The sequence below is a fragment of the Protopterus annectens genome, chromosome 8.part0 (genome assembly GCF_019279795.1).
Source record: "Protopterus annectens isolate FY-2018-M chromosome 8.part0, PAN1.0, whole genome shotgun sequence".
Taxonomy (NCBI): domain Eukaryota; kingdom Metazoa; phylum Chordata; order Ceratodontiformes; family Protopteridae; genus Protopterus; species Protopterus annectens.
The window spans coordinates 1,938,996,893-1,939,008,453 of NC_056741.1; the positions used below are offsets into that span (position 1 = coordinate 1,938,996,893).

General features: G+C 38.4%; 1 protein-coding gene across 1 annotated transcript in view; it reads right to left on the bottom strand.

Moving 5' to 3' along the window:
• TMEM170A (transmembrane protein 170A) overlaps positions 1 to 11,329 on the bottom strand; it is a 109,335-nt gene extending 98,006 nt beyond the window's left edge. Inside the window, exon 1 of the mRNA XM_044081455.1 lies at positions 11,047 to 11,329. Coding sequence (XP_043937390.1) covers positions 11,047 to 11,161 — 115 coding nt within the window. The 5' untranslated portion in view covers positions 11,162 to 11,329. The remainder of the gene's footprint in view (positions 1 to 11,046) is intronic.
• Positions 11,330 to 11,561: the final 232 nt, after the last annotated feature.

Below are 11,561 nucleotides of genomic sequence, written 5' to 3' on the forward strand. Positions count from 1 at the left end.
TTAAAGTAAACTGCACACACATCTGATTTCAATGACAATTCATTCAATACTACCTGGTGACAACACAGGAACACGCTGCTGTCCTTTTACAAGTTTCCAATATCCATACCATGACTAGAACTGCACACTGATCACCTATAGAAACAGGTTTTTCACCTAGCTACACCCAGGTCCCTTTCTCACCCCTCCATCTGTCAGCCACAGTGCCTGCCACTGCCGATATCCACAAGTAACAGTTTTACAAAGAGTAAAGTCAGCACAACAGGACCCGAAAAGCAACAATTAAGTACAATGCTGTAAATCCCTTTGCGTGGCCAATACCAACACAAACGCAGCTTATTCAAAAGCTTTTATTAGATCTCCAAATTAAAACCAAGCGCTTTCTCCCAGCCACTACCGGGCTTTCTCAAGGTAAAACAATTCGGTAACTCATGCCATTTCATTTATACTCTAAATGAGACATGTGACCTTGTCTAATTAATGCCTATTGATATTTTAAAGTAAAATACAAAGAAATGTAAAAATATAAAATTGTAAAAATGCAAAAATGTAAAGTTTTATATAAAGTTTTGTATAAAACAATCTTATATCCAAACAATAAAGCAGCACTATTGTGTTAGTTAACCATATTCTCAGGACAAGTAAACATACCCCCAATAAAACCCCAAACTTCCTCCTGTTTTTCTTTTATGCGTTTACTTTTAAAGCCTTGTCATTAAGGTCCTAGTACAACCCAAGCAGAACCCTGTAAGACAAATAATTTCCTCCTTTACAGTCTAGCTTGTCTCATTTTTAAAACACTATTAATGTTGATGTTCTCATTCATACCGGGAAACCTACTAGCATCCAATTTAAGTTGCCAAAGTAGTTCATGGTATTCTAGTTTTGTTTCCCAGTTGCCACCTCTTAACTTCAGGGGCAACTTGCTCAAGGACAATAAACCTTAAACGCATATTTTCACATGTCAACAGAGGTTTGTAAAAAGCATTGCTTTCCTTGTGGTTACTGATGTCGTTCAGGTGTTCATACACCCTTCTTAAAACCAGCTCTGTTTTTCCAACATAAAACCCTTTACATTCTTCACAAAACCCTAGATAAACCACACCTTTCACCCCACAATTATAATGTTTTTTGGGGTCTGTAATAAAATTTCCTAGAAGGCAAATATAAAGTCCCCCCATTTAACATGGCATAACATTGTCTACAGTTCCCACAAGGAAAAGTTCCCAGTTTCTTCTTGGTGTTATCATATTTAATGTCTTGTTTAGCCTCCAGTAATTCTTTAAGGTTTTTGTTCCACTTTCTAATAAAATGAGGGCAAGGTGTGGTATAAGGCTTTGTGTCATCATGTGAAGTGAGTACAGGCCAGTACCTTTGAATAACCTCTTCAAATTCATCCGAATTAACTGCATAAAAGTGTAAATAAAACTGTTTCTAAGGTTAGAACTGTCTTTTGTTGTTTTTGGATGAACCATGCTCGAAGCAGTTCCTAACAAGGGTGGGTGTAATCTATCCCTCCCCTTACTAACTTCTTGGCTCATTTTATTTATAAGGTATGTTGGGTAACCCTTTTCAAGAAAACCTTTTAAAAGCTCAATCTCTTCACAAAAGGCCTCCAAAGTACTAGACATCCTTGATCCCCTTATTAAACTGCCCTTTTACTATGCCTTTCTTTTGGCTGTAAGGGTGATTACTTTGAAAGTGCAGAAATGAGTGCAGAAATGGGTAAATCTCAAGAAGGTTGTTGAGTTGTTAATATAGGACAAAAACTCTAAAAGATCCTGTTCACTACCTTTCCATAAAATACATATATCATCCAAAAACCTCCTGTAGTACAAAATCTCTTGACACCAACTACTTGCAAACACATATTCCTTTTCCCAATGGTACAGGACAATATTGTCATATAGAGAGGCACAGGGTGAGCCCATTGCTACCCCTTTTCTCTGCCTATAAAATTCTCCATTAAAATGAATAAAATTATTGTCAAGAACCATTTCCATGAGTTCCAACAAAAGATTAGTAACTTTTTGACTGAAACCTGCTTCTTTTGACAATGTGGCACCAAACCATTCCAGGCCCAATTGGTGTGGAATGCTCGGAAAAAGTTCCACCACGTCCACTGTAACCATTAGGATGTTTTCATCAAATGTTTTTTGATCAATTCCTTTTAAAAATTCCCAGGAGTCTTTACAAATATGGGAAATCCTGGAAACAAAATTTAAGGAATAAATCGATAAACTTAGCTAGTGGTTCAGTTATACTTCCACCCCCAGCCACAATAGGTCTAAATCTTAGTGGGTCCAAGGTTTTTATGGGTTTTGGGAATACCAAAGATCTGTGCTATTTTTGGCTTAGCAACAAATAAATAGTTGTATAGTTGCTCGTCGATTGCTTTTTGTAACAAAGAGTCTTGGATTTGGTAGTTCTCAGCAAAAGCTATATTGATTTCATTTTTAGAAATAAGTTCGTATTGCTGTACATCTTGGAGCATGGTATGCATACTGGATTCATAGTCAACCGTGTACATAATTACAGCTCCCCCCTTTTCTGGTTTCACTGTTCTGATACCGTCTTTCTTAAAAAGTTCAATCAGGGTTAGTTCGTCTTTTGTAAGGTTCGATGCGGGTCTGGTGAAATTTCCTTGCCCTATACATCTAATGTCCCTTTCTACTAAGGTTTCAAATACTTTTAAGGAGGGGTGTGTAGGGGGGGGTTGAACATGCTTTTCCTGGATAACTCCTTGGTTGAACGTTCCTGACCTTTAAAAAGTATGTTCAAATTCATTTGCCTGACAAAAAGCTTCAAATCAATTAAAAGGTTTGTGAGTTGAAAAGGTTTTGCAGGAACAAAGTGGAAACCTTTTGAAAATAATTCAAAGTGGTTATTTGTTATTTCACAGTCTGTGAAATTGAAAATAGTAAAAAGTTATTCCTTCTATGTACAATTAGTTTTTCATTTGTAACAGGAGATTCATACCAGGAAATAGATTTCCAGCAGAACTGGAATTATCCGCAGGATTAGACATTTTTAATATGTATGAATCTCCTGTTACAAACGAAAAACTAATTGTACATAGAAAGAATAACTTTACTAGAAGTTAGAGGTGGCCACTGGGAAACAAAACTAGAATACCGTGAACTACTTTGGCAACTTAAATTGGATGCTAGTAGGTTTCCCGGTATGAATGAGAATATCAACATTAATAGTGTTTTAAAAATGAGACAAGCTAGACTGTAAAGGAGGAAATTATTTGTCTTACAGGGTTCTGCTTGGGTTGTACTAGGACCTTAATGACAAGGCTTTAAAAGTAAACGCATAAAACAGGAGGAAGTTTGGGGTTTTATTGGGGGTATGTTTACTTGTCCTGAGAATATGGTTTAACACAATAGTGCTGCTTTATTGTTTGGATATAAGATTGTTTTATACAAAACTTTACATTTTTACAATTTTATATTTTTACATTTCTTTGTATTTTACTTTAAAATATCAATAGGCATTAATTAACTGAGACATGTGACCTTGTCTAGAGTATAAATGAAATGGCATGAGTTACCAAATTGTTTTACCTTGAGAAAGCCCGGTAGTGACTGGGAGAAAGCGCTTGGTTTTAATTTGGAGATCTAATAAAAGCTTTTGAATAAGCTGTGTTTGTGTTGGTATTGGCCAAGCAAAGGGATTTACAGCATTGTACTTAATTGTTGCTTTTCGGGTCCTGTTGTGCTGACTTTATTCTTTTGGCTTGGGCTACATTCATTTCTGACTTTACTAGTTTTACAAAGAGATTATTATTTTTCATACTAAGCACACACACTTCTCATGGAACGCTGGCAAATTCTCTAATTCCCAACAAAATTCTTTCTGGCATGGTTGTACTCAATACTACCTTAGCTATAGCTAGGCACCCACAATAACCAGTTATTTTCAACTCAATTTTTATAACTTACATTTCGCTAAAAATACTTCACAGGTAGTGTGCTTTAGTACTCTGGCTAAATGGAGCGACTACCGCAGCTCTATCAAACTACAGCACTAAATAAGGATTAGTCCCTTTTCAGATATGCAAGAATATATAATAAATAGCGGCCATAAAATCTTACGAAAAATAGTGCTACCTCAGATTAAATATGCAGAGAAAATGTACACAGAATACAGTCAACTGTGCAGACAGAATATCTGATCTACGGCAAAATGACTTGGCTGTCTTACTGAAGATGTACAAACCCTATCTACTCTAAGTTAGGGAAATTAATACAAGGCAAAACAGCACTTGCATATATTACACACACACACACACACACACACACACACACACACACACACACACACACACACACACACACACACACACACACACACACACACACACACACCCCAAGTTCTCCCCAACAAAGACAGCTCCCTGGTTTTCATTCCAAATATACATATCTCACCTCATCATTCTGCTGCACAAAAACAAGGGATCATCAGATTACATCATTCCCCTGCCCAGAAGAAAATAAGACGGAACTACATTACATTAGTTCCTTTCCCAACACAGAAGAGCATTATAAAAAGGAGCAACTAACCATAAAACAGGGCAATCAACTTTTCATAATAAATAACCGTGTCATTTTACAGTTCTGGCTAGCTGTCCCTCTGAAGTACACTGTGAATACATTTTTATTGCCCATATTTTTCCTGTCACCAAACCTTTGTGTGACTTACACAAAATCAATTAATTCCTGTGAAACTGCAGAAATGGATACAAGCTTCATATATTTCCTTTCAACCTTTTTTTCTTTCAAAAAAAGAGGGAGAGTTCACATGGTCAAACATTTTCTTAGCAGATGAACCACTTATATTTGCAAACTGTAGCCCAGACATTTTACAAATGTGGCAATATTCTGAAATAAAAAAATTACATAGAACCTATTTTTAAATTAGATGTTATATCCTGGGACCACATCCAGACTAGATAATCATGTCTACAGACAAACAATGAGAAGCTTGCAGCCATGTGCTTTTGGCTATCACTTTCTAATTTGTTCTGACCTGTAAAGTAGACATGGCCTCTTTATGTGTTGGTTACATCAGGACTCCCACCAGGTGCAACAAGGAAATTAAAATCTTTCTGCATAGGGGGATACATACTGTTTAAAGCAAAAATAAATATGCCACACTAACATTAAATATCAATGTACCTTTTTTTCCCCTATCTTTTTGTTTTTCTCCATTTACAAGATTGTGCACTGCAGCTAAACAAGCACGGCAGGAGCAACCTAGATCCACACTCTCACATGCCTGCTGACGAGTCACCAGTGACTCAAGCGTACCTGCACGGAGATAAAAGGTCCTTCTGTGGAATGAGACATAGAAGATTCAATGCTGCCCCAAAAGGTGGGCACAGAAGGAAGTGCCATGCAGAAGTTCTTTGGGACACACAGCAGAAGCTGCAGTAGCTGGGGATTGCAGAGGTGAGAAGGCATCTGCATCTCCTTGAGTGGCTAGAGCTAGACAGCCAACCAGCCCACCGCATCCTTCAAGACATAGACATAGTCTGCCCAGGATGTCAGCCATGGAAATTACTGGTTGGGCACTCCTTTGGGCCAATCTGGCAGGTACACCATAAATCACTTTACAATCCCTATAACGATGCTTTTCTTCCACATCTCTCATTCCACAATCCCCATTTGTAATCAAAACCTCCCCCAGCAAGTGTCCTTCCGCCACTTGCACCACTCCACCGCTGCCCCACTGCCTCCTTACCAATAAACTAATAAAAATCCCTTTCCCTGTGCTAATTAAATTTTTTTTATATATGGAGAAATCAGATTAGTGAAGATGGGGGTGTCATTGGGGTGGTATGGGATCTTTTGGGAGATCAGTAACTGTTGATAGAGTAAATGGTTCTGTATTTCTAGCCATCCTAGTTGTTTAAGGTCAAGGCAGTGGTGAGTTTTAAAGGGAGAGGATGTGACGAATCTAGCTATGCTATTATAGCAGGTAGAAAGTTTGGAGATGTTATTTTTTTTTAGATAGGTTAGTAAATATAGTAGAGGCATAGAAAAGGGTGGAAATCAGGTGGGTTTGGGCAATAGTTTTTCTGGCTGAGGGGGTAAGGAAGGGTTTAATTCTATAGAGAGTACCAAGTTTTTTTGTTGACCGACTTTACGGTGGAGTTAATATGGTTGTCATAGTTAAGATGATTATCAATTGTGACACCTAGTAGGCGGGTGGTAGTTTCTGGTGCAATGTTAGTAGTATTGTTAGAGGTTATAGTGAAGATTGGAGTGGGTGACTTATGAGTTGGAGTAAAAAGCAGTAGTTTTGTTTTTTTTAGGATTGAGAAGGCGGTGTTGCATAAAAGCAAGCTAGCAAAGAAAAACACACAAGTGCTTAAAAATAATATCAAATGTGACAATATACGATAACAACAAAACTATAGCTGAATATGGGTCAGGTTTCATTTTTCCATGATCAGTTTTATTTGATCACTCAGGTAGACCCACTATGTCCGAAACATCATTACCCATACAATTTACTACTAAAAAGAGATATCTGAACTGAGAATCTTGACAAAATCTCAGGTAGACTCACCAGTCCACTATCAACAATACTAAAATCAACACTTACTAGTTATATATATCAAGAGTCTGGTATCAGGCAATGGTGATGCCAATGTATGCAAAAGGACATTACATCAGATCCACACAATTACAGATGTACTAGCCCAACTTGTACTATTTATGAAGTAATGGAACCAGTCAAGAAAGAAACAGACAATTAACATCCTTGACAAGGACCAGTATGAACTACAGAGAGGACAATTTCTACTGAACCTCGCAGTCTTCAAAGCAATTACCGGTACTATTTATCAAACACCAGCAGTGGATACAGCATGGGAGTGAGTGTGTTTGAGTAAAATTAGACAGCATTACATAGCTGTAGCAGTTATGTAATCAAACTAGTACATTTATACTTAAACAGAATGCATCAAGTTAGTGTGGGTGCACATCTAAACAGGGCTTCCTTCTCTGTGGGCTCACGTTCAATATTAAAGAACAAAAGGAATAGAGATTACAAAGCATGCAGCTAAGTATAAACTCATACAAACTAGGTAATAGATTGTTACATGCTAGCAAGGAATCAAATCACATTTATTTATCGGGAAAGTCCAACTGGGAGCAGCGACCATTTTCAGCAGAGGCCCGGTGAGCAAAGCTCCAGAACAATTTACAAACCTTTACAATGGTACAAAATCTACAATACAGTATACAAAAATTAGAGATTTACAATGAAAAAATACTCCTAGAAAGCTATAAAGTATCATTCCTGAATATTTTATCTTGTCTAATGTGAATCAGCACATCTTGCACATTAAAAGAGACTTGTGCCTTCCAGTTGTAACATTAACACCGATGACCAGAGAAACAATATGATTATATCAGACAAACCTAAAAACTATAGAACAATTGTTATAGGTAAGTAAGAGTAGAAAAGTGTACATAGCTTGGAGAAGAGAGTAAACTAATGTAAGTAAGGTGCGGTGATAGGGAGCAAAGGAAAGGTGGATTGATTAAGAAGGTGAGGGGAAGAGTGGATGATAGGCATATGAAAGGTAAAAGGGGGAGGGGAAATAGGGAGTAGAAGAATAAGAGGTTTATTTACTCAAGTAGGACATGACATGGATGGACTGTAGATTTGGAGATGGAAAAGGTAAGAAGTTTAGGATTTAGCCAGGGGTAGAGTAACAGCATATACAATTTTTACGCAGGTAGTCCGAGTAGTTTGTTGAATTGAATTAGGTTTACCATAGATAAGACTGAAGTTTGGAACGAGTCCCCAGCGCTATTGTCAGGATTTGGAAAGGGTGTAGCAGTTGGAGGGCAGGGGATTTGTCTGGTTGGCAAATGAGTTTGTGGGTGGTAGTGAGTCAGATGAAGGTTAAATGGTGGGATAGTTCTAGCCAGTTAAGTTGCTATAATGCCTGGCAGTGATGGGTTCGATGAAGGGAGTTTGTTGCAAACTCAGCAATTTTACTATAGCAAGCCTCCAATTTGCCAATTCAGTTTTCTTTAAGTTTGTGAAGATAGAAGGGACATATAAAGAGAACGTATTTTTACATATGTCAACAACAAACAGTTTTTCTTTTAATATCAAGATTTGCAGTATCATAAGACTCAATACAAAATGTAAACAATTTAAAACAGATGAGCACTTTCCAGCGGATTTGAATATTAGCTAAACACTGTATTCCCCCACAGTGCCTTTTTTAGGCAATATCAAACAAAGTACTTCTGACATAGAAACCAAGAAAATCTAAGAGATATTACTGCTCAATACTAGGATTCTAAACAAAACACTCCACTTCCTAGAAGCTCTCTGCACCTTAGATAATGCTGACATGTGTGGTCACTGAGAAATGGTTTAAAGCCGCAGAGACACACATTTAGACCAACTACTACACAGACAATGCACTTGAGCTGCTTCATGTTGAAATCACCATAGGCAAAAATCTAATACCACTTCCTTACAAGCTATAGGTCCCCCTTTATGACACAGAAAACCCAGAACATGTATTTAAATGTATTGGAAATGCTCACCATTCAACCCAATTCCATATTTATGGGCAACTTTAATCTCCCCACTATTAACTAGGAATCTTATACGACAACAAACATCCAAGCACAGAGATTTCTGGATTTTGTAAACACAAACTTCATGGACCAGATCAATACACCAACCAGGGGTCCAACCACACTGGATCTAGTTTCTCACTAATAGTGCTGCACCCCCTACTGTAATGTCTTTCCCCGATAAGGTCAGACCACAAAATGATCGCCTTTGAAATAAAAATAGGAATATTCAGAAACTACTCTAAGGCTAACTTCCTGCTATTAAGTAATAGTCTGGCAAATTTTCAAGCCCTCAAACCCAGAGAACAATTTTTTCTATGCACAGAAACCCTATACAAGCATGCTAATAGCTGCACCGAGGTAGCTGTACCCACAAGGAAAAAGTGCAGAACTAACTCAAAAAACAAGCCACCCTGACAGAATCACAAAATCAATATGCTGTACAACAGAAGGAAGAAAATCATGGCACCTAGCAAGATAAAAGTACTTTAAAACTAAACAAGCAACTCAGAGGGGACAAAGAGTCTACCAAAGTCATATTGGACATAAATTTGGCCTCCCAGGCCAAGGCATTCTTTAGCTATGTCCACAACCTCAAAGGCAATATACAATTGTGTGCACAGCTCATTGTAAGTGGAGCCACCTATACTGAGCCAAAAGATATAGCAATCCTGCTGGCCCATAAATTCAGCTTTAACTTTATCCCCTCTCTTCAAGTAAAATGTCCTATGCAGAGTGCTTCAAGGCCGTATCCCTGTATTGTCTTCTACAGGCTTTTAAGGGGACATCTACACCTGGCATACAGGGCATTGTCAGACCCACTCTGATGAACCTCCTGCATACCCACAAGACAAACAGCACCAGTATGACCTGTTCTAAAGACTTAAACATCGCCTTTGATATAAACAAAATTTGCTGGAAGGACAGGTATGTACCGCAGAGACTACCCCATCTCTGGAACAGGCTCACCATCCATGTGAAGCAGAGTTCCTCCCTAACCCAATTCAACTACAACTTGGGTAAATGGATGGAGAACAAGAAATTAATCCCCGGGTTGGCACCTATGTCTCTAATGGACACACGCAACCTATAAATGGTTCACCTCTCAAGCCCCTTATTACATTTATTAAAAGTACCAGAACTTGTTAGCCTAGTAAACACTTATGAACCAGACAATAGAAGAGTGGACAATGAACCAACTGTTGTACTAGCAAAGAATATGCAGCACCCAAATCAATACAAGATAGTTATAATTTAAGAATTTAAAAAGCCATTTTTTCCCACAAGCTATATAGTACCACTAGTAAAATATACAGATTTCTAAGAATGGAAAAAAAACATAACTGGAATACAAAACATGCACCAAAAGCTGTAGCAGCTGTCACTGTTGTCAGTATCTCCTAGACCTCAAGGTGATTGCTCTCCAATTTCAGAGCAGTGCTAATCTAAGGCCAGTTCTTTTTTAGAATTATGTGCCTATTATGCACAACCGGGAAAGCCCCCACTGCACTGGCAAACCTCAACTTGAAACTATTACTAACAGTATCTTTTGATTTACTTACCAGATATGTGAACCAACCTTTCTTGGACCTACGATAACAAGAGAAAACGCGTACGGACAATGTGATGGTACTCAAAACTGACTGAAAATCCACTCTTATTTTTCAGAGTGGCGATCATCAGATAGTCCTGCACAATGAACGATGAGGTCTCTCTCGGTTAGCTACCGTCACTTAACATAGTACCCCTAAACAAACCCAACTCTATGAACACAATGGGCAAATATAAGAGAAACAACCTTAAACCTGACAGTTCAAATCACAGCACTTGAGAGGTATCTATGCAGCTCACTTAAGTCCATCCAAGGCTAACAAAGTTATTTCCTGCACAGCACAATATAGCATCACATCTGAGCCCACCACTGCACTTAAGAGACGCAAGACAGACACGGATACTCAACGGAGAGTCAACGACTGCAACATAACTACCTACACACACACTTGCTAACAAAAGGGTTTGAACGTGGGAAAAACAAAACAGTCGCAGCAATAAGCACGTTTGTGAACTACAACACTTCAAATTATCACAAAGACTGCTGGATACTACAGAAGTGTAGAAATAATACCCAAGTAATCACTAACCAGTATAGAATACTTGTCTCTCGCGTATAGTATCAGCAAGTACCATTACGGAATAGACAAGTTACAACTAGCGTCAGCTCACATGAGAGTTAACACGGGAACAATACTAGGGATGGAGCAGGTTATAAAACGTCTTTCAAAGGTAGCACGTAGCAGCCCAGTAGATTGTTGAACACAGCACTGTAATACAGTATCCATCCCGTACAGAGAACCAAGCTCAACAAATACTAAATACTGACCAGACTGAAAAAAGTAAGACATCAGCAAATGGAGACAGAAGGACTCACCTGGAAAGTGGCACAGCGTAAAATTAGGACAGCTGCTGTTTTCCAACCTCGGCACTAACGACAAACTAAGAATCTGTTGTACCAATCCCACACCGTGCCCACCACTGGCAGACATGGCTGTGGTCAATTTTGCAACATTTTACATACTAGGACTACGAATAAATGCTATTACAGCTGTTTTCCATCCCATAACTAATTTACACCAATATATACAAAAAAACAATCCCATCAGGCAACAATCTCACAACAAACAGACGACAAACACTCGCGACTGCAGCTACGGCACTATCTTCCAATCAGACGTCTGAACGTAAAAGGGCGGAACTAGTTTAACAGCCCACCAATAGAGACGCCTATCGAAGACCATTTGAACGTCACTGCGATAGTTTTGTAGTGTTTTCTTTCTAAGAGTTTTTTTGGCGATGTTGTAGAACATTACCTCTCAGGATGCGCAGTAGCAAGTCACGCTTAAACTCCACCACTGCCCAACACCCCAGTGACGTATAGGAAAAACA